We start from the raw sequence: 24,278 nt of genomic DNA, 5'->3' as shown, positions 1-24,278 counted from the left end.
CATCAGTCATGCCCCGTCAGCAGAGCAAAAGAGAGGCCACCGTTCTGTTGATGTGATATCTGTGGAAGCTGCTGAACTGACAGCAGGAGAGTTCTGTGACGGCAGCAGAAAAGTGAAGGGCACAACAGGCAGGCAGGTAGCATAGAAAATAAAAAAGTCCTGGAAAAACCCTTTAAGTATATATCCCACAGGATAGGGATTTACTTGTAGATCATTGGGAATCCAACCCCAATGATCCTGAGGTCAGGCTCTGAACACTGAAAACTACGCTATTCAGGACTGGGCTGCAAAGACCTGAGTTGCGCAAGCATAGCCTCTGCTCCAAACATTATCTATAGGACTGTGGAACACAGTGCTCCGCTATTTCCACCAGTCCCTCAGATGCTTAATGGAGCAGAGGCTGCTCAGAAACATTCGGGACACGGCTACAGAGCCCCAAGGGGGCACCAGCGGTTGGACGGCCTGGTCATCAGAAATTCATCCTCTAACTTAAGGATAGAGAATAATTACATTTTTTGGTAATAACCCTTTAACTAGGATTGACTCATTTGACATTTCTTAGGATAAGGTCGTGTCCCACATACCCTCCGTTGAAAGCAACAATGAATTTCTTCCAAGTATGATAGGCTTCTTAGTTTTGCTACTTATTGTTCTATAAGATTCTTCTCCCAGCTTCAGGGGAAGAAAAGGCTCTCTTTTCGGTAGAGGAAAATGTATAGATACTTTGTGGAGAGCATCGTCCTCCTCCAAGTTTTTCTTTTTAATTTCTGCCTCTATGGCTTTTTCTTTTGCACATTTATATTCCACTTTCTTCATTACAACCTCTTTTGATTTTCCTGCGGAATTATAAAATATAAGTCATGTGATTATTATCTTCCTACACCTAATAATACCTGTTATCCAAAACTACATAAGGACAGTTGTGGGGTATCAAATTCCTGCAGTTATCTTTCAACCTTTTTTTTCCTATAGCATTCATTTTCTATATAGAGAGCTCACCACACTGCGAGGTAATCAATGTCCGGGATAGAGATATAAGTGGAGGGTGCAGCTTCTGCTGGTGAGGCACCGTCATGGTGAAGAGGATGGAAGGAATCCGGCACAACCATCCAATGTTAAAATGCAGTTTATTAACAAACCATTAAAAACAAGGATCCAAGGAAACCATATAAAACCTGATGCCTTTTTAGCGCAACACTGGCCTCTGTTGCTCCAGAAACGCATCAGTTTTAAAGTAGTGCAAACCTGGTAGGGCCATAAAGGCTTTGTAGGAAACTATGACTTCTCCATCGCTTCATTGGGGGACACAAGAAACCATGGGTGTATATGCTGCTGCAACTAGGAGGCTGACGCGGTGCAAAAAAGTTTGCTCCTCCCTGACAGTATATACCCATCAACTGGCACGAAGCGAATCAGTTTTAGATTTGTGTCAGAAGGAGGCAGATACAGCTCTGCTCTCAGCCCCGTTTCTACCTTAGACTTGTTTTTTTTATTGTTTCCATTTTGCAGGTTCAACTTGTGGTTACACACGACAGAGTGGAATTGTGTCACCCTGTTCTTCCCCTAAAAGACCAAAAGCACAGTGTTGGATGGCGTTACTACTGTCTCCCGGAAAGGACCCTATCCTCTTATCACATCAAACATGTTCAGGGCATCCACACAAAGGGACAGGCAGACAGTCCTCGCCATCCCACCCCTGGCTCGCTCTACCCTACAGAGCCAGACGTGCATGGTGGTAAGACGGAACCAATATCGGCTGCAGGCCTTCTGATGCCAGCCTGAAGATCTGCGGCCAGCCGCCCAAAGGTTTGCACACCCAGGACCTCGATGTTAGTCTTCTATTTCAAGTCTGCCAAGAAGGATTCTGGATCTTTAGGATAGGTATCTCCATCGAAGCAGTGAGGGGGCTCCTTTTAAAATAGGTTAACATCTAATTCCCAGCCATGCAGGAACTAAGGCAATGTCCCTTTCCATTTAGTAGTGATCACTGGGGGCAAAATCACTCAATATCACGTCTACTGCGCTCTCTCCCAACCCTACCTCCTTCCCGTAGCTGTCATCTTAAAATTTAGTTCCGGTCTTCGTTCCAAGCCCTTAACAGAGGCCTAAACGCCTGCCTCCCAAACGTCGAACGGTGCAGTTTCGTTCCTTTTGGAAATTCCCGGTCCAGACCAATAACTGATGAGCCTACCAGCACAGGACGTGAGGAGTCTGATCCAACAGATTGTCCTCAGCATGACGGGCTGCTCCCACCTGGGAAGCCTCTCAGGGTGGGAAGACGTCTCCTTCATTTCCTTAACAAATGGCTCTCCGTGATCGACGACGTCTGGGTCCCACCAAGGAACCTTTCCCTCATACCTGGGTTTTTGAAGGCTATCAGTGATCTTTGAGGCAGGGGTTAACGTTGCTGTTCCTTCATCAGAACACTTTCTGGGTTTTATACAAATCTGTTCGCAGTTCCAAAAAGGAAGGCTCCGTTCGGCCCATTCTGGATCTCAAGCTATTGAACAAACATGTTCGGCTATGCCATTTCAGAAAGGAGTCACTTCGGTCGGTGATAACCTCCACGGAACCAAAGGAATTCCTATGGTCAGTGGACATTTAGTGATGAGGCAGTGACCCAACAAAGTTCAAAGCAAAGTCTCTTTTAATGTTAAGCGTACTCACAAAAATATACAGAACACGATATCCTCTGGTTCGCAGCGCAGCTGGGAAACATCACAGTCCACCTCCGGATCACAGCCGGGAAACTAAATAGTCCGCAACTGGGACTGGTTGCCGTGGCCGACTGCACCGCCGTGTACGCTGAGGGGTGCCAGGCCTGTTGGCGCCGCTTGTCTTATGTTGCTTCACACAGGTTGGCTCTGCAGAGCCTTCTGCTCTGCACACTTGCAAAACCAAAACTGACACACCCAACCCTCTACTGCAGGGGTTTTTACAAGGAAACTGTGGCCATAGGCCACATGGAAAACACGGTTTGTTAGGAAACTGACCGCCCTACTACCAACCTGTAGTCAGTTTCAAAAATAAAAGCCCAGACAAGGTTTTCTTAAATCTGCCTTGGACAAATAGCTTTACCACGACCAACATTTACTTTTATTGCATTGCAATCACAGCTATGCCTGTGAGTACACTGCATTCCCGCAGCCTCCATATGCTTCTTTGCGCATCCAGGGGGACACAGCAACCCTCGCATATAACACCGGTCACTACCTCACACTACCTACAAATTCCCATTTAACTCCTCACCAGAGACTTCTTCGATTCGCAGTACAGCAATCCCACTTACAATTCACGGTGCTGCAGTTTGGCCTAGCCGTTGCACCCAGAAGATAATGGATACGGTTGTGGCCATTCTTTGGAGCAGAAGCATTTTCATCACCCATTATTTAGACGATATTCTTTTCAAGGCTGCGTCTTCCTCAGCATGTCAAAAGAGTCTAAAGATCACTTTGGACACCCTCTATCATCTAGGCTGAATTATTAACATTCCCAACGTAGTCTCCGACCCCGGTCCAAAGTATTCTTTTTCTGAGGATGTGGCTCGACACTGAGCGATCAAGGTTTTTTTTTTCCTGCCCGGAGAGAAGAACTCTGTTCTATTACGCAGGATTGTCTCCCTCAGGGGCATAGCTCCTCATTCACGCTGCTGCTGTATCAGCGTCCCAGGCAGGATGGTTGTGTCAATGGAAGTTGTTCCATTCACCCAGTTTCAGTCACGTCCTCTTCAAATTCAACCTCTTTGTCTATTAAGATGGCCAGGTCGACTCGCTCCCTGGATCGACTAATCACACTTCCCTCGCGGATAAAGAAGTCCCCAGAATGGTGGACTCTATCGCCACTAGTCCATCACGCAAGATTTTTCCTACCACCACGTTGGAAGATTGTGATAACAAATGCCAGTTTTGTCAGTTGGGGAGTAGTTTTTCAGAACTCAGCAATTCAGGGCCGATGGATCGGCCAGTAATGGTCTCTTCCCATCAACATTCTGGAACTCAGGACAATCGTTCTTGCTCTACTTCACTGGTAGAATCTTCTCCTCAACCATCCGATTCGAGTCCAAACTGACAATTCCACGGCGGTGGCATACATAAACCACGTAGAATAAACCCAAAGTTGAGCATTATTTGCAGAAGTGAGGCGGATTCTGTTATGGGCAGAGTAGAATGTACCAATGATCTCAGCAATACACATTCCAGGAGTGGACAACAGGGCTGCCGATTTTCTAAGCTGAGAGGGTCTTGCCGCTGGCGAGTGGTCCCTGAATTAGTCGATCTTCCATAAGATTAGTCTCCGACCGGGGATTCCCGATATCAACCTGATGGCGTCAAAACTGAAACGCAAGATCCCTCATTTAGTCTCTAGATCACACAACTTACTAGCAATTCCTTAGTATGAGTTCTCCCTCCCATACCTGTGCCCTCCCCCTTGCCACTGATCCACAAGGTGGTCAAGAAGATCAAGAAGGAGGGATTGCCCATTGTCATCACTCCAGACTGGCCCAGACAACCCCAGTACGCAGAAGTAATCAACTTTCTCCCGGACTCACCGTGGAAACTCGACTTTCTCTCACAGGGTCCGATCTTCCACCAGAATTCTCAGCCACTCAATTTAATGGCATGGCTGTGGAGGCCATGGTTCTGATATACACCGGCTTCTCCGATCAGGGCTAGTAAGTCTTCTTCCTTTCGCATTTACCACCGTATGTGGAAAGCCTTTTTCTGCTGGTGCGAAACAAATCGGATCTTCCCGATGGTCTTTCATCTGCCATACATTTTGTCCTTCCTATAATCCGGCTTGGAATCTTACCTGTCTCTCAGCTCTCTCAAGGTGCAGGTGTCTGCCTTTTCAATCCTTTTTCATCAAAAGAATCTATCGTCTGGCGTGCAGATCAAGAGCTTCTTGCAAGGAGTCACACACTCCATTCCCCCTTACTCGCCTCCAGTAGAACCTTAAGACCTCAGTTTAGTGCTCGTTGTTCTTCAACAGTCACTATTCTAACCTCAGAAATTTCCCTTTCACTTGTTTCCTGGAAAGTTTCTTTCCTGGTACCCATCACTTCTATGAGTGTCTGAAACTCACAGCTCTCTTGCCATTCCCCTCATCTAATATTCCATCATGACAAGGTAGTGCTACGTCCGATCAGATCCTTTCTCCCTAAGGTGGTTTTCTGTATTTCATCTCAATGAGGACATTGTTTTTCCTTCTTTTTATCTGTCCCCTTCTCATCCTCAAGAGCAGAGTCTAAACAAACTAGACCTGGTAAGAACCCTCAGAGTGGGAGAAGAGGGTTGCATTGACAATCCAACACAATGGGCAGCACTTTGAACACATTTTATATGTGGTCATAAACTTGGTCATGGTCACTACCCATCTTGAAAAGTTTCCCCCCTTCCATATACTAATGTGCCACAAACAGGAAGTTGATATCACCAACCATTCCTATTTTATTTAGGTGTATCCATATAAATGGCCCACCCTGTACTATTAAATCTACAAAACTTATTAAATCTACATACAATATTTCTACACAATATTCCACCAACCTGACAGATTAGAAACTTTCTTGACCAAAACACTTTGAGCATGGGACAAGAGTATCTTTTTTGAAACAAGTGTATCAGCGGTGTCCGTCAAATTCTTAATCTCTTCTATGGCCTGAAAGGAAAACGGAAAATGAAGTAAGCATTTCTGGAAGACTGTAATCTGGCTGCGGCTATTTCAGAAGACATAGACAGGACCTGCTTTAGGATATAACGCTTTGAAACTTTAGGAAGGTTAAGACCAAGAGCATTTCTCAGTTCATAAAAAAGATTACTCAATTCACTTCGTCTCTTCCGCTCATTCGCTGTGTGGTTCTTACGATGAAATTCGTTGCCACCATTGTCTTCCACTGCTGAAGACAAGTCCTCTCCATCCACCTTCATTATACCAAAAATAGAAAGGTCATTTTTATTATTATGGTTTGGTGCTGCTGTGATTCATAGTTATACGTTAATCAAGACTTCACATAGTTTAAGGGATCCAAAATATCTAAGTGGCAATAGGACAATAATTTAAAGGTGTTGTCCAATCTTCGAGTGATTGCAGACTTCTGAATCCTGACAGCATCCAGTGCACACACAGTCAAGATTCACCAGTACTGACGGCGACAGCGGGCCCACATGTGGTCACGTGCCAGCCAGACATATCCAGCTTCTCTCAATTCACTTGTATTGGGAAAAACCAGGCACGTCTAGTAAAAAAAAATGTGACTAAAAGTATGCAAATTGCTCACTCTCGCGGGCAGTACTGGTGAATCCTGAAGGTGTGCACACCATACGCTGTCAGGATTCAGAAGCCTGCAGACACATAGAGGGACAGCAGACTTATCAGAAAACCAGACAACCCCTTTAAAGACCCTGTTACACATTAGACTAAAGTTGAAACACAGAAAAACACAGTATAACAAATGAATAAAAATACTCTGCGTGTCCACATCGGACATTACCTTTCTGAATCTTACTCATATAGGTACCATACACATGGTCATATTTTAAATACATTGGTTAGGGACTACTCTGATATGGGTATACCTTGACATTTGGTAGAGCGGCTTAGTATACATTTTTTGCAAAAAAACGTATCAACCACATACCCTGTTTTGTTATCATCTTTTTACTAGCACTTGCTGTTTACTGTTACTTTTTCACAGCAGAGTATTTTTATACGTTTGTTATACTGTGTTTTTCTGTGTTTCAGTCTTTTGGTGGTGTGAACACTGCCCTACAGACTTGTTCACTGTGTGCATGGCCCATGTGTTTATATTCAATTAGACTAAAGTTGTCTGAACCTGCCAGTATCAGCAGGATCGGCCAACAGTCTAATTAATGTATATAGGAGCCTTCTGACTCTCCAGAGAGATGATGTCGAGTACGAGAAAGATCCAACAAGCCCAATTTTGGATGGCCAATCCATTTGCTCCTTTTGAATCTGGTCTGGCCGTGGCTGCCTAATATAGAATAAAGACACACCATGCATAAGTGTACATGTGTATGGGGAACTTGGGAGCTGAAAAATTGGACAAAATTTAGTCTGATCAACAGTTATCTCTTGTATGTAGAGGGACTTAAGATGGCATTCTTGGCCGAGCCAAGCATGCATATTTCTGGCAAAGTTGGAGAAAGATCATCCTCCTGAACTTAATTAAGACTAGCAGACAGACAACTAATAATTACAGCTAGTCAAAAGAATCACTGACTAACTTGAAAAATGTATACATATTTCATAAGACATCTCAGAGCTTCACTCTACCTTGGAGATCTTTTTAGGTACTTTGGAAAGTTTTCCTTCAGAGCCATATCTGGAAGAAAAAATTTGTCATGGCAAAATGATCGAATTTCTATTTCGACAAGATAAAATATACAAACCTATGGATTACCAAAGCGAGTCTACATTACTACACAGCAAATTCGAGGTTTGCCTTAGAAATAAAAAGTAATTCTTACTCGTCCTTAAGTGAAGTAACAGTAGTAGCAGAAGCCTTCAGATCAGTGAGATTTATCTTCTCTGCAAGCTCTTCATCAACACTTTCAATGTCCACAATTTCGAAGTCATCAACTTCGCTCTGGATGTAAAAGGCAAGCATTAATTTTACATACAAAGACTATTTATTATCCCTTTTGTTTACGGCTGTGCAAAACGTACAGACACCAAGCGCTTCACTATACCTTGGATTTTTTCTTGTGCTTTTTGGAGAATTTTCTTTTCAAGCCATGTCTAACAAAGAAATAAAAAAAACTGACCCGTTAAAATAACCACTCTTGTGTTACTGTAGATCACTTTGGCTAAAGCAGGATTTCTGTCGTCTAAGGGTATGCTCACAGTAAGTTTTTGAAGCAGAAACTTTCCAACGCTCCAATAAAAATTTGTCATTTTTCAATTCCTTGAGATTTTTAGAGAGTTTTGGCTTCTAAAAGTCGGCTAACAAAACCTTAGTGTGAACACACCCTAAGGCTGTAACATTTTATATACCTATATGAAGCTATTTAATGTCAAAATAGTTTAGTTTATTGCGCAGAAAATTCCAAACTTCAAAAGTGATTCTTACTTTTTCTTCTTAAAAGTAACAGGGAATGCAGAAGCCTTCAGACGTGTGAAATTCATGTTCTCAGAAAGCTCGTCTATTGATTCAATGTCCACAGACCCCTCAACTTCACTCTAGAAAAGAAACAGAATGAATCAAAAATAATTTAAGATATCATACACTATTTTTCGGACCATAAGACACACTTATTTTCCTTCAAATTTGGGAGGAAAGTGTGGGGTGCATCTTATGGTCCAAACGTAACATGGGGGATGGGGGCAGCGGCGGAGTGGGATCCCAATCGCAAGAGGCAGGAAAATGTCGCCGCTGCACGAATCCAGCACTGGGGAAACTAAGTTGTCTCGATGCTTAAAGTGAAGGAATATTCATTAGCCGCTTCCCCGCTCACCTGTCAGCGCCAAACAGTGGGCGGGGAGCAGCAAATGAATAAAACAGTGGATCCACATGGTTTCCCCAGCGTCGGATTCCTGCAGTGGCTGGGGAGATCGTGTGCCCGGTGGAGAAGGAGGCGGCAGGAGCAGGGTGCCACAGGAGGGATCGCCGCATACCTGACAGCACAGTGTGGGCTGTGCTGATGCCAAATGCTCCCATATAGGACCTGTGGTGAGGTCAAGAAGAGGACAGGCTGGAGCATCACATGACAGCACAGAACCCTCCTTCTTCATGATGTCATCACAGGTCCTGCAGACACTGCCCTAGAAACAATGCAGCTTCCTCTTACATGACCTGTGGTGAGGCAATAAGAGGGAGACCTCTGTGCGGTCATGTGATGCTCCAGCCCTTCTTTACCTCACCACAGCGTGGCGTGCTGGCTGCGGGACCTGCACTGCCTGTACAAGTAAGAATTAATTAAAAGGTTCGTAATTACAACACATAAAAAAAGCACTCTGCCACTCCTGTAGTGAACTATAATTCCTAGCATGCCACAGGATCTGCAGGACATGCTGGGAGCTATAGTTCTCCCATGGGATCTTAAACCAGCACTCCAGTGTTATTTTTCAGTGCTGGATTGGTGCTTTAAATATAAGCCCTGTGCCCCCATTCTTATACTCACCTCCAGCGTCTTCATATAGTACTTTACAGACACCACACTGGTCCCGCAGCACCATCTTCTACCCGTAGCTTCCAACATAGTAACAAACTATTATATATGACACCACATATAATAGTATGTTATTTATGTTATTAAATATTTTACCACATTTTTTGCTTCAAATATTTTTTTCCCTATTTTCCACCTCTAAAACCTGGGTGCGTCTTATAGTCCGAAAAATACGGTAATATCACTTTTATAAATGGCTGCAATGACTAATAGGGTAATAACTGTCATAAATGCGAACAAAAAAAGGGCAAGACGAACGTTGAGCTTATGGGACCATCAGGAAAGATTACATTTAAAAGCAAAGCCACGAAGAAGAGTAAAAAATACTAACTAATACAGTCCGGATGCAGCAAACCCATGTAGTAAAGATGGCAGCAACACAGGTGCAAAATACTGATGAATCAACCACTCACAACCTACCAATTCATGGAGGGAGTGATTACTTAGAAATTCTTTTCCAAAGTTTTATTCTTTTTCAAAACAAAACAAGACAAGACTAACATCGAGTCATTAACTGACGCAACAGACGTTAGGTCATACAAAATCAAGTGCAAGCGCAAACATAGCGATCGAAGTAATGGGTAAAGTACAATAAACGGTGTGTCACAAATCAAGTTGAGGGACCACTTTGTTAAATAAAAATCCTACCAAACTCATACTAACGGGGGAGGGAAGACATGGTCCCATACAGACCATTTCTTGAAGAATTTGTTGAACTGATCGTTATGAAGAGCGAATTGTAGCTCATGTGATCTATGTTGATTGATCAGTTTAATTATGTCAGGTTTAGGCTAGTTTCACACTAGCGTATGGAGGAGATGCGGACTTCCTCCGTGAAGCTCGGCCCACAGCCGCACCTCCGGTCAGCTCCGCCTCCGTACCCTATCTTTAGCATTAGGTACGCAGGCCGTGACGATGTATGCGGATGCCTCAGCATGCGTCGTTTTGACGGTGCGGCATCCGCACCAAACTGCAACACGATGCGTTCGGAGCTGACTGGAGGAGGTGCGGCCGTGCGCGGCGCTTCACGGAGGAAGTCCGCATCCCTCCACATGCTAGTGTGAAACTAGCCTCATATAGGATGCTTGTCACGCACAGTGTCTGGCTTACAGCCTATTAGCGACGCCCATACTGCTAGATTAAGCGGGCTGTCCAGCACTATCTAAGTGCACCCCATGAGAGCAGACACCCTAGTTTACAGGGCCAAAAATGGTGAGCTTTGATGCACCATGAAAAATAACATACAAAAAAATATATAATGTCCATAATATATGAAGTATTGGTCGATATTTCGTCCAAGATTATTACTATTATTTATTATGACGCCATTTATTCCATGGCGCTTTACATGTGAAAAGGGTATGCATAATAAAAAATAAGTACAATAATCTTAAACAATACAAGTCATGAATGGTACAGGGGGAGAGAGGACCCTGCCCAAGATATGCAAGCTCGCAACCCGCGTCAAGGGTCCTCACACTTGCAAGTCCCAACACTAAACTTAAAAGCAAAGCCACAGAAAGAGGAATAAAACTCCCTCAAAAAACAGGATTTTTGGTTGCTTACCATAAAATCTGTTTCTCGGAGCCTTCATTGGGGGACACAGGAACCATGGGGTATTTGCTGCTGCCACTAGGAGGGCTGACACTATGCACAAAAAAAGTTAGCTCCTCCTCCGCAATATACACCCCACCGACTGGCATTAGGTTAATCAGTTAGTGAGAAAGCAACACGAGCAGCAACAAGACAGAGAGAAACAAAACAGACAACTCAAACTTTAACAATATAACACAGAAAAAAGAGCTGATAAACATGGGAGGGTGCTCTGTCCTCCAATGAAGGCTACGAGAAACAGATTTTACGGTAAGCAACCAAAAATCCTGTTTTATCTATCGTGTCATAGGGGGACAACAGGAACCATGGGACGTCCCAAAGCAGTCCGCCGAAACGTAGGTATGGATCCTATAAAATTTGGCAAACCTGTGAATGGAAGACCAGGTTGCTGCTTTGCAAAGTTGTAGGGCGGATGCCCAATGGTGTACAGCCCATGAGGCGCCCACTGCCCGGGTAGAGTGAGCCTTAATCCCATGGGGAGGCACTCTGTTCTTGACCCGGTAAGCCTCCAAAATTGCACTTCTGATCCAGCGAGCAATCATAGCCTTGGAGGTCGGCAGGCCTCTTTGCGCACCTTCTGAAATGACGAAAAAGGGAGTCCGTCTTCCTAAAGGGGACGGTCCTAGCCAAATAGGCCTGCAGCGCCCTGACCAGGTCTAGCCTGTTCAGTGAACGCTCCAGAGGAGGAGTCGGAGCAGGACAGTAGGGGAGGGAGGACAATATCCTCATTTAGGTGAAAGGCAGCCACATTGGGAAGGAAGGAAGGAAGGTAGAGGCCGCAAACCCACCATGTCCTAGTGAAGAACCAAGAGGGAGACATGAAAGAGCCGCACATTCCGAGACACGCCTAATGGAGGTGATGGCCACAAGAAACGCCACCTTCCAAGACAGAAAGGACAGAGACCTATTGGAGAGATTCAAAGGGAGAAATCCAAAGGTCCTCCAGGACAAGATTCATGTCCCAGGGGTCCACAGGTGTCCGGTACGGGGTAGCCGTATGCGCTACCCCTTGAAGAAAAGTTCTGACCTGAGAATGTGAGGATACATTTTTCTGGAAAATAGAAAGTGCTGAAAGTGCCCTTTAGCGAACTAAGAGCAAGACCAGTGTCAAGTCCCACTTGGAGAAACGCCAAAATGGAAAAGAGAGAAAAGGGCATAGGCGGGATGTTATTAGACTCACACAAGCTGAAATAGGCTTTCCAAATCCAATAATAGACCCTGGAAGACGACGGCTTCTGTTAGAATCTGCTCAGTTTGTGATTATCCGCCATTTTCTTGTAGTGTTCTGGCTGCTGGTCTTTTTCCCCTGGTGCGGTGTTTGCCTTTATTCAGGTGATTGTATCTCCCTTTATTAGCTTGCACCTGTCTCCCATTCCTTGCTGGACAACAGTGTTAATCCGCTTGTAGTCTGGCTTGGAGCCTTGCCTTGCTTTCTGTGTGTTTAATTAATGCAGTTCTGGGTTCTCTGGTTCTGCTAGTCTCAGTTTCTGTTTGTTTCTGCAGCCTTCTTTGTGTTTTCTATTAGGAGGAGACCTGTTTTTTTACCCAGCCCTTATATCTTTCAGAGACCCCCTTCCCCTTATCTAAACATCTTCGCTTGAGATTAGCCTAGGATCGTCGGTGGGTTTATTCACAAGAAATGGGTCACCAACTCCATCGTAGGGCATCAGCCTAGCAGCAGTGCAGGGTCAGTTTTCCTCCTTCTACCCTAGTCCTGTGCTGCAGAACCGTAACAGCTCCCTAGCCTGGATCATGTTGTGAACCACCCGATCAGAAAACCCTGACGCTCTCAGAACCGCGGTATCAACAACCACGCCGTTAAATTGAGCGACCGAGATTTCTGGTGGCAGATCGGTCCTTGGGACAGAAGATCCAGTCTGTTTCGCAGCCTCCAGGGGGCATCCGCAAGAAGATTGATGATCTTGCGAACCAACACCTTCTGGGCCAATACGGTGTAATCAGAATGACCGGCACCCTTTCCGCCTTGATCTTCTTCAACAGCCTGGGAAGAAGGAGGAGGGGAGGAAACAGACAGGGAAGCGCAAACTGTGACTAGGAAATCACCAGAGCGTCGGCGCCCACCGCGAAAGGATCGCAGGACCTGGAAACGAAGAAGCTACCTGTTCAGGCGGGACGCCATGAGGTCCACATCCTGAGTACCCCATCGAATTAAAATCTGATAGACTTCCTGATGCAAGCACCACTCTCCCGCCGCGAGATCTTCGCGGCTGAGAAAGTCAGCGGGCCAATTGTTCACGCCGGGGATATGCACTGCAAATATGGCCCCCATGGCCTCCTTAATCTGGTCCAACTTGAAGCCAAACAGAAGCGGAGTCAAGGGAGGCAGATACCATGTAACTTCCCTACATGAGAAATCTGGTCCGTGAGGTCGGCCAATTCCTTCGGTTGAGCTTCAGCAAGAAATGCCCTGTCGAAGATGTTTAGCCCATGCAGCTATGGACTTTAACACCCAAGTAGAGGCAAAGAACGGGCACAATGTAGAAGCGGCTGCTTCAAAGGCTGACTTTGCAAAAGATTTTTTGATCCTGTCATTGGAGTCCGTGAGGGATGCTCCATTTGTAAGCCGGAGGACCGTGTTAGTTGACAGTCTGAAAGCTGGAGGGTCCACAGTTGGGGAGGCTGTCCAGTTAGCAAGTACCTCCTCAAATTATGTGGGGCAAAGGCCTTGAGAGCTGGTTTCGACCGTCTAAACAAAACCACCTGTTCTACAGGTTCTGTGAGGTATCCTAAATGCTCAAGGTCTGGTTGACCGCCACAATGAGGCTCTGGACCATGTCTCATACTAGAGGCTAGTGGGTCAGAATCCAGGTCCGAGTCGTCCTCTGATAGGGAGTCCGAAATCGCCTCGCCTGACTCTGGAGAGGAGGGTCGGGAAGAGGCAGACCTCCGGGAAAGATGGAGCGGGAAAAGGACCTGTATCTCTTACGGCCTATGTTGGTAGGCACAACCGATGAGACCAGCGACCCACTAGCAACCACAAAGGGGCAACCTGTCAAGAACGGACACCAAGGTCTGCGACACCATGGTGATGTCCGTCACAGACAGAGCGAGAGGAAGCACATTCTGGATAGGGGCTCAGCTCTCTCCTGGGGCAGAAGGGGGCTCCTGGGTAGTGGACACAGGGGGGTTGCTGCAGTCCTGACAGCGGGGAGAGGACTAACCTGAAGGGAGTTTGCATTTACACGAAGAGCATAGAAAGTGTCTGATAAGAGCAGAGGAAGAAGAAGAGGAAGCAGGAGGATGAGAACACTCTCCTTTAGGATTATTAGGCATGATGCGCAGACCCACTAACTGATGCCAGAAGGTTAGGGGACAGGAAGAGAATGCAGAAGAGAGTGTCAAGTCTGCAGGGCAGAATTACTCACAGTAAGATTCAGTTGTCCTGTAGTCTGCTTCCAGGCTGTAGAGGGCTGCAGTGTGATGACAGGCAGATATTGATGTATGTCCTGCTGGGAAAAGTCACCATCCAGATCCACAAGCCTGCTCTCGGAGATCAGAAGAAGGGGAGGAGCTGTCGGGTCCGGGAGGAGAAAGATGGCGACAACTGCAGAGCTCGTCTGATGAAGCCAGGAGGAGCAGGTGGAGGTAACTGCCGAGTGCAGGAAGAGGAAGTGTCGAAGCGACAGGCAGGAAAAAAGCCCACCCGAAGTGCTGAGAAGGGGGCGGAGCAAACGCCGAGGCTAGGCCCAAGAGAAGCTGGGACCTAGATTAAAACCGGTGACCGCCAGAACAGGGGGAGTGGCGCAGAGGCCCTAAAAGAGCAGTAAAAAGGTAGTCCAGTGCCCCAATCTATCACATATTGATCTCAAAAGGACCACAATGCACTAAAGCTCTAGAAATAAAGTGAGGGTTTGGATGTGGAGACAATACTCATCACCTTCGTTCTGTCTTCATCCCTTGTTCCACTTGAGTCTTTATGTGGAACTTCTCCTTGCCTCCTCTGGAAAAAACCTGAGGAAGGGGGGGGGGGGGGAAGATATACCTCTCCATCCAGGGAATGTCACATGTTCGAAATTCCTGTATTGCGGGACGTCCACGTCTCCTAAAACCAGACAGGCTCTGGTGGGCGAGTGGGTAGGAGACGGAGGCCAGGACCAAATCTGGATTATCTAAACACTCTTCCGTGTTAGGGGTTGGGATACTGCCGACTAGACATATGAGGATATGGGGTGGCTGTACAAGCCATACTCCTAGTCTCTATGTGGGAGTACAGTTGTGACTGTTCACACTGTATCCCTCCAGGAGGTAGGAAAAGATCCATCTGAAAAATAAAATGTTGCTGGAAAAACGGCGAAAACCGAGGTAGATATGGGTCTAGTGAAAGAGCCGTGTCCACCTCCTACTGACACTAAGCTAAAACTGATTAACCTAGTGCCAGTCAGTGGGGTGTATACTGCAGAAGAGCTAACTTTTTGTGCATAGTGTCAGCCTCCTAGTGGCAGCAGTATACACCCATGGATCCTGTGTCCCCAATGAAGCAATAGAGAAATCAATATAGCAAAAAAGTTAAAGTGGGCTTCCTTAGGACCGCCAGGTTGCAGATAGCCTCGACAAGCAGTATCTACACATTGTTGCGTAAGCAATGGTCATGGGAGGGGAAAAAAAACAGCCCAGCACGATGGGTTAATGAAATACAGAACATTACAGTCGGGGAAATCTTAGATGCCACTCTGATGCAATGGAAGGTGATCCCCTCCAGCAGTTATGTAGACATGTCTTTATTACTCCTTCATAGAGCTTATATTACTCCACACATTAATGTCCACACATCGGATGTCTCCAGTGGGCACATTCACATGCTCCAAATGCGGGACAGGAAACACGGGACATATTTCATCACATGTGGGGATGTCCCAAAGTGCAAAAACTATGGCAGTCTATCCAGTCCGAACTGCAGAATCTTGGTGGGATATTATTTCTTTTGACGCTGCAATGGGCAATATTTAATATTTTAGACAGCTCTCAACCCAAATTCCCAAATCATCTTAAGGCCATGTTGATTATATGGGCATCAGCTACCAGGAAAAGTATTTTGCAGCACTGGCTAAATCCTTTGCCACCATCCAAATCTCTCATATACTCTAAAATAATGTATATTTTTCGAATGGACAGGTTGGACACCTTGACAAATAAAGAAAAATTGACTAGGAGGTTTTTGAGTACATGGTCATTGTTCATCCCATCACTGTCTCAAGACACCAGGGACAAACTAAGGACACACTTTGAAAACACCCAGTGGTATCTTCTTCAGAAAATTAGCGGGGACATAATCCTATTCTTGAACTTGATCGTTAATCAAATGCAGAGTCGTTTAAGGCGTTTATATGTTGGGGGGGATGGGAGGGTTAATGGAGGTAGGAGACATTTATGAGTATTATGCCTGTCAAATAAGCATATAATAAAGCTGGATTCCTTCAAACCTGTATGATTTACTTTCTGGCAATGCTCTTTAAACCAATATTGTGAGTTTTACACCTGTCAACTAGCTTATTACTTCAAGATTTGTATGTATATCTTATATTGTAATGCTCTTTAATTCAATAAAACATGTTGGGAAAAAAAAAACGTTAGAAGTTCTTTTAAGTTTAGTGCTAACTCATTATGTATATATATTGTGACAAGGTCACTGGCACTGTATGTGAGGGGAGATCTGTGTCACGAAGATTGCTTTCTTCCGTGATCTAGAAACTCATAAGTTTCTCTCCAGCATGCTATGTGCTGAAGGAGTTAATGAGCCTCCTAGTGGCAGCAGTATACACCCATGGAGACGAGCCATGCAAAAGATGACCCCAGAGGAAGATATGGAAGCTTTTCTGCCTGTTTTCGAGAGGGTGGTTGAACAGGAGAATCTTCCGTCACCCTAAATGAGCCTAGGCATGACCCCTTCGTCACAGGAGGGTACAGGGAGGTATACTCTGCATTCTCGCCTGTTGATGTTTCGGGGGAGATCGGACCCCAAAAAAAGGCCCCTCGCCCCCTTCACTGCATTACTTAAAAAATAAAAATTTGCAGAAATTTTTTTTTTAAAAAGGAAAAGAACTGGGTAAATCTCAGCCAGCACCAGGGTGTATACTGCAGAAGAGGAGTTAATTTTCGCTGTGATTCTCTTAGTGTCCTCCTAGTGGCATCAGCATAACACCCATGGTCCTGTGTCCCCCAATGAGGCGTAGGAGAAAGTGGAGCAGCTGATTCTGCCGGTAGGGTCCCGGAACTGCGTTTTAGATGAGGGCCATTGTTTTGTTTTTTTTTTTGTTTTGTTTTTTTTTGGGGGGGGGGGGGCATCTAGGATTAGGGAAAACTCAGGAGACAGTAATGTTGAGGTCCTATCGGCCAGAATGTTACTGGGAGATCCTAAATTATTGTACGTCCTGCCCCACCTGCCAAATAACAGCTCCTACTTCTCACTTCTGAAGTCCTTTAGACGCGTTACTTGTGATAGAGGTCCCCTTTGAGAGGTTGCCATGGACCTAGTAGGTCCTCTAGTTAAAGGGAATCTGTCACCCCTTTTTTGAGATATCATATAATGATATCATTCAATTGTGTGTCACATAAGGATTCTCTTAGTACTTTTGCTTCCCCCTGACCCCACACCTTTCATGCATAAATACCTTTTTTATATCGGTTCATATGTATGTAAACTGCCACGGTCCGGTCCGATGGGCGGGGCTTATTCAACTGCTCCCCCCTCCCTGTCTCGCTCTACGCAAGAAGAAATGCATAGAGCAAGACAGGAAGGGGGGGAGCAGGTGAATAAGCCCCGCCCACCGGCCCGGACCGCGGCAGTTTACATACATATGAACCGATATAAAAAACGTATTTATGAATGAAAGGTGTGGGGTCAGGGGGAAGCAAAAGTACTAAGAGAATCCTTATGTGACACACAATTGAATGATATCATTATATGATATCTCAAAAAAGGGGTGACAGATTCCCTTTAAGGCTGCACAGGGGAATCAGTACATCCTAGTGGTCATAGATCATAGTACCGGGTCACATAAAGAAATGCCACTAAGGAACTCTTCTAAGAATATCGCCCACGAGCTTGTCCATATCTTTGCTAGAACAGGCCTGCCAAAGGAGATTTTGAAGGCCAGTGAACCCCCTTGATGAGCAAAGTAATGAGGGAACTGTGTAAAATCCTTCAGATTGGCCAGGTGCGAACCTCAGTTTACTATCCGCAGAACGATGGCCTGATAAGAGCGCTTCAATAAGATCTTAAAGGCCATGCTCAAGAAGGTCAATGAGAAGAACGATCGAGACTGGGACTATCTGCTTCCATTTCTGCTCTTCGCCATCAGAGAAGTTCCTCAAGCTTCCCGCCGTTCGAGCTCCTGTATGATCGACACCTCCGAGGGCTCCTGGACATTGCCAAGGCAACCTGGGAAGCTGACGTCACGCCACACCAAAGCGTCATTGAGCATTTAGCCCAGTTGCAGAAGAGAATGGCGCAAGTAATGCCTATTGTGAAGGAGTATCTTCTCCAGGCACAGACAAGGGTATATAACGAATCAGCAAGGCTGAGGAAGGTCTAGTCCGGGAGACCATGTGCTAGGGCTTATCACCACAGTGGAAAGCAAGATCCAAGCCCAGTGGCGAGGCCAATACAAGGTGGTGGAAAATAGAATTAGACTTACCGGTAATTCGGTTTCTAGAAACCTTCCACGACAGCATACGAGGTTGTCTCCACGCCTTTATGGGGGACAGGAAGCACAAAGAGGTTAAAAGGTCCCTCCCACCAGTGACTTATAACTGAACTCCGTAGCACCGGTTACCTTAAGAGTCTCAGAATTTGTCCAAGAATACAGGGAGGGAAATAGTGCTGTTGTGGAAGGTTTCTAGAAACCGAATTTACCGGTAAGTCTAATTCTATTTTCTCTAGTAACCTTCCACGACAGCATAGGAGGCATAACAACCTATACTGCACAAGGGGAGGAAAACAGCCTGAAGAACTTTTCGGCCAAAGATTAAATCCCTGTTGGGACACAAAGTCCAACCGATAATGTTTAGTAAAGGTATGTAACGTGGACCAAGTTGCCGCTTTGCAGATCTGATCTGAGGATGCGCCTGCCCTCTCAGCCCATGATGCAGAGGTAGATTGTGTTGAATGAGCCCTGATCCCCGTAGGGGGTGTGATGTTCTGCGCTAGATATGCTTCAGAGATGGCCTTCTTGATCCAGTTGGCAATGGTGTTCTTTGCCACCTTCTTTCCTTTGTTTGCACCCGATGAATGTATAAACAGGTTGTGGTCGATTCTGTAGGATTTAGTAAAGCTCAGGTAGTGAAGTACTATGCGCCTTACATCAAGCGTATGAAATACCTCCTCTTTAGGATTTGTTGGGTTCTGGCAAAACGAGGGAAGAATTATCTCCTGTGACCTATGAAAGTCAGACACAACCTTCGAGAGAAAGGATGGATCAAGAGAGAGGACTATGGAATCATCTCTAGTGGTTAGGTAGGGCTCTCTCCAACTGAAAGAGCCTGGAGCTCTCCTATACATCTTGCTGAGGTTATTGCTACAAGGAAGGCTACCTTACAGGCGAGAAGTTGAGAAGTACAAGATGACAGAGGCTCAAAGGGGGATTGAGTGAGCCCCTTAAGCACCACATTCAAGTCCCATGAAGGAATAACAGTGTTTTTTTGGGTGTAGCTTTGTAGCTGATGTCATGAATCTTCTTATCCAGCGGTGGCTGGCTAAGTCGCAGTCGAACATGGAGCTTAAGGCCGAGACCTGTACCTTCAGGGTGCTAGGTTTTAGGCATAACTCGAGCCCCTTTTGCATGAAATCTAGTATACGGGAGAGGTTAGGATTTGCTGGGTCAGGAGGATTCGTCAGATACCATGATGAAAATTTCTTCCATACTTTGTTGTATATGGCATTGGTGACCGGCTTTCTTGCCTTCTGAAGGGTTGCGACTACCGCCTCTGATAGACCCTTGGCCCTCAAGATTTGGGCCTCAGTAACCATGCCGCTAACTTCATCCCCCGAAGGTTTGGGTGGCGTAGGGGGCCCTGCAGGAGGAGGTAGTCTTCCAGGGATAGGAGTTCCGTGATTAAAGAATACCAGCTCCTCTTTGGCCATAGCGGAGCCACTAGGATGGTTTGAGTTTGATCTTCTCGGATCTTTCTCAGGGTTGCAGCAAGGATTGGAACTGGGGGGGGGGGAGAGAGACATACGCCAGACGGAAAGGCATCTACCCCCAGAGATCTGTCCCTGGGGTTCAGTGAGAAGTAGTTTCTCACTTGAGCATTTCTGCTTGATTCTAGCAGATCCACCTCCGGAAGGCCCCACCCGCTCACTAGTTTCTGAAAGACTCTTCCGTTCAGACTCCACTCGCCAGGCTGGATACATCTCCTGCTTAGGAAGTCTGCCTGAAGATTGGAGGTCCCCTTTAGGTGTACTGCTGTAAGAGAAAGGAGGTGCCCTTCGGCCCGAGAAAATATTCGTCTAGAAAGGCCTTGTAGGCTGTTTGACCTCGTGCCACCCTGGTGCCTGAGGTGTGCCACTGTCGTTATGTTGTCGGAGTAGAACTTGATATGATGACCCTGGACCAGGTGTCTTGCAGCCAGAAGAGCTTCTTCCACTGCTTTGAGCTCTCTGAAATTTGAAGATCTCGTACTCACTTCTCGACTCCATAATCCCTGGAATGGAAGCTGGGATACTACAGCTCCCCAGCCTTTTTTGCTGGCATCTGATGTTACCATGATCAAGGGGACGTGGGACCAGCTGACCCCTTTGCGCAGGTTGTGGCGGTCCAGCCACCAGGCTAGTGAAGCCTTTACCCTTCCTGGGGTCAGGAAGTACTCTTGTGTTCAGGGAATTGTGGTCTCTGTTCCAATTTCTCAAGATATGGGACTGGAGGATTCTGGAATGGGCTTGCGCCCATGGTACTGACTGGATGCAGGACATCATTGACCCCAGTACTGACATAGCTGACCGGAGGGTCGGGGACCTCTGCTTTCTTAAACTCAGGATCTTTCATTTTATAGCCACCTGATGATCCTACGGCAGGAAGGACATCCTGAGAGGGCTGGATCTGTGATTTCTTTTATATTTGGGATACACCCCAGAGATCGGAGATGTCCAGAGTTTGAGTCACCTGATTTTCCAGGGTCTGGTAGGAGGTTTCTATTATCAATAGGTCGTCCAGGTAGGGAACCACACATATACCTTGACTTCTGATGTTGGACACAGCTTCCGCCATAACCTTCGAAAACACTCGCGTGGCAGAGGATATTCCCAAGGGAAGTACGTTGTACTGATAGTGCCTGATCCCGGGACCCTGACAGATCGCAAACCTTAGATATTTCCTGTGGGCAGGATGTATAGGGATGTGAAAATAGGCATCCTTCAGATCTATGGTTGCCATGAAGGAAAGAGGCCCTATCAATGGGATGGCAGTCCTTATTGACTCAATTTTGAATTTGCGGTATGCAATGTGGCGGTTAAGATTTTTCAAGTTTATTATTAGTCTCACCTCTCCTGTGGGTTTCTTTACTAAGAACAGCCTGTAATAATGGCCCCTTCCTTGCTCTTCCACAGGGACTCGAGAAATGGCAGCTGATAGCGGAAGGAGCTGAACGCCAGACTCTAGCGTTGCCAAGGCCTCCCGAGATGGTAGGGAGGTGACTCTCAGGCACCGCAGGGGGGGGGGATTAGAAGAAGGCCCTCCTTGATCACACTGAGGACCCAGGAGCTGTCGGAGATCGACTGCCAAAAATGGAAAAAATTCGAAAGCCTTCCCCCCACCAGGGCCGAGTCATTGATGCTGCCGGGGGACCAAGAAGTTCTTGCCTCTTCCTTCAGCATAGCTCCATCTTCCTGTCGTTCCCTTCCCTTCCCTTTCTGCTGCGATGACCGGTTCTGGGGGGCTCGAAAAAACTGCCTTCTTGGGGCCTTCTGCTCAGGGAGCGCTTTCTATCTGTGGCCTTCTCAAGGATTTCATCCAGGGCTGGGCCAAAGACATGTTCACCTTTGAAGGGGATAAAACAGAGCTTAACCTTGGAGGTAACATCCCCGCTCCATGTTTTAAGCTAGAGGGCTCTCCTGGCAGAATTAGATTGTACCATAGACCTGGCAGAGGTACGAATCATCTCCATGGATGCGTCCGCCAAGAAGCCTGTAGCTCTCTGTAGTATGGGGAGGGAGTCAAGAAGTTTGCCCCTTGAGGTCCCCTGAGCAATATGATTCTCTAGCTCCTCTATCCACTGGAAGAGGGATCTAGAAACACATGTGGAAGCAATTCCTGATTTTAAGGCAAAGGCAGAGGTTTCCCAGGACTTTCTTAGGAGGCTTTCAGCTTTACGGTCCATTGGATCCCTAAGCTGGGATACATCATCAAATGGAAGGACTGTTTTCTTCACTACTCTTGCTACCTGGACATCGACCTTTGGTATGTCCCATTTAAATGCATCTCCCTCCAGGGGGAATCTATGCCTGAGCTCCGAAGGAGCAGAGTAGCGTTTTTCTGGGTATTCCCATTCTTGAGAGATCATATCCGTTATGCTCCTATGCACTGGAAACCTTGCCAGTCTGGGCCCTTCAAACCCTCCAAAAATGTCCTGTGCTGACTGGGGGACTGGTTCGTCCACTAGTCCCATGGTGGCACGCACCGCACTGACCAGCTCCTACACATATTCTGAGGAAAAGAGGTATCTTCTGGCCTCGGCTGATTTAGAGGTTCTTGGTTCCTCCCATTTTTCAGATCCTGAATCGTAGGAATGCTCTGACTCGGAGTCCGAGTCCTCTAGCTGAAGCCTTCGCTTTTTTGTGGGAGGTGAACCCATAGTTGGTGGAAGTGGAGGAGGTGGAGACAAGGCGGCTAGGGAGGTTTGAACCTGTTGTGTGACCTGGCTGCGGATTTCCTCAATCAATGAGGGGTGCTCAGACCTGACCATTCCGTCCGTGCATGCCTGACAATTTTTTCCTCCAGTTTGAGGGAAGCTTTGTACTACATATGGCACATTTAGCTGGTTTACTGGATGTATTGGTGCTTTTACTGGCAGACTTTTCTCCCTACAAAAAAAAGGAGAGAAGCATTTTGAGGACCCCTCCCCAGAATTGCACCACTAGGACCCACCCCAAATAACACACTCACTGTGGCTGGAGCAGCGCTGGGCTCTGCAGATGCAGGGCAGGAAGAACCGTCCATACTGGCCAGGGGATTTTTGCCTTACCTGTCAGCTTCTTCCGGCGGGTTTATGAAGGGTTAACTCTGCCCTCAGCGCTTTGCACACTCACTTTCCCCCTCCCAGGGTCCGAGCAGGCATGGCTCCAACCGGCATGCTCCCAGCTGCCTGGGGGCCGCCATAGGTCCCGACGTCATCCCCTGAAGTAACGCGTACCCCGGAAGTGACCCGCACGCGCGTGACGTCACTTCCGGGTCGCCGGCAACCACGCGAGGAGGAGGAGAGACCGGAGAGCTGCGGGAGGCCTCCGGTCGGGGATCACTGGCCCGCTTTACTCCCAGAGGGAGCGTGGTGGGCCAGGAAGGTCCCGAATTCAGGAGAAGACGGGAGCAGCACGGAGGAGGGAAGGCAGAGCCACCCACAACCACTGCCTGGCATTTAGAATTCTCAGATACACTGCAGCAGCCGGCCACGCAGCATAACCATAACCTCTCCATGCCCCATGGGGGACAGGAAAGACACTGGTGAGAGGGAGGTGGGAGGGACCTTTTAACCTCTTTGTGCTTCCTGTCCCCCATTAGGGCGTGGAGATAACCTCCTATGCTGTTGTGAAAGGTTGCTAGAGAAAAACAGGATGAGGTGAATTACAAGGTACACCAGCTTGCACCAAGTGTATCAAAACAACTTGCTCAAGCCATGGCGAGACCGGGAATCGCTGAAAGCTCCTTAACTGGGAGCCCATCCCGAAGCCAAAGTGGAGGTCACAACTGCAGAGACCCTAACGCCAGCCCAGAAGTAAACGTGTTGGGGAACTGTTGCGGCGGAACCATAGCCTATTCACGGAGTTGCCTGGGCGTAGACAGGTGATGGAGCATGACGTATTAACAGAGCCACATGTAAGGGTGAACCTCAAGCCCTATAGAATTCCCGAAGCATGTCGGGAGATAATATCAAAGGAGGTTAAGAGAATGCTAGACCTCGGAGTGATAGAGGAGTCAAAAAGTGGATGGTAAAGTCCCATCGTCCTCGTGCCGAAGCCCGACGGTGAGTGGCGGTTTCGTAATGACTACCGCTGGCTGAACAAGTGTCCAGTTTTGATGCATATCCTATGCACCCGCGTGGATGAACGAATTGAGAGACTTGGACCCACGAGGTACATTACAACTCTTGACCTGACGAAGGGCTACTGGCAGAACCCCTTGTCTCAGAGTGCCAAGAGAAGACGGCCTCCTTGACGCCTGATGGGTGTTTCCAGTACATAAGAATGCCCTTCGGACTGCAGGGGGCCCTAGCTACCTTCCAGAGGGCGATGGATCATATCTTGGCTCC

The 24,278-nt window shown here is 46.9% G+C and overlaps 1 protein-coding gene across 7 annotated transcripts in view; it reads right to left on the bottom strand.

The window, feature by feature from the left end:
• The window catches only part of MGA (MAX dimerization protein MGA), a 242,418-nt gene that overhangs the window by 18,511 nt on the left and 199,629 nt on the right, over positions 1–24,278 (bottom strand). For 6 of the 7 annotated variants that reach the window (XM_073586415.1, XM_073586424.1, XM_073586433.1 and 3 more), the window contains exons 18-24: positions 8,090–8,199; positions 7,710–7,758; positions 7,488–7,606; positions 7,294–7,342; positions 5,742–5,921; positions 5,547–5,658; positions 585–836 (exon numbers count right to left, since the gene is read on the bottom strand). In XM_073586415.1, coding sequence (XP_073442516.1) covers positions 585–836; positions 5,547–5,658; positions 5,742–5,921; positions 7,294–7,342; positions 7,488–7,606; positions 7,710–7,758; positions 8,090–8,199 — 871 coding nt within the window. The remainder of the gene's footprint in view (positions 1–584; positions 837–5,546; positions 5,659–5,741; positions 5,922–7,293; positions 7,343–7,487; positions 7,607–7,709; positions 7,759–8,089; positions 8,200–24,278) is intronic. The other variant, XM_073586450.1, reaches the window with a different exon arrangement.

This window comes from Dendrobates tinctorius, unplaced genomic scaffold, assembly GCF_039654945.1.
Source record: "Dendrobates tinctorius isolate UK_male_01 unplaced genomic scaffold, ASM3965494v1 ptg000010l, whole genome shotgun sequence".
NCBI classification, from domain to species: domain Eukaryota; kingdom Metazoa; phylum Chordata; class Amphibia; order Anura; family Dendrobatidae; genus Dendrobates; species Dendrobates tinctorius.
This window is presented reverse-complemented; position numbering and strand designations above follow the sequence as displayed.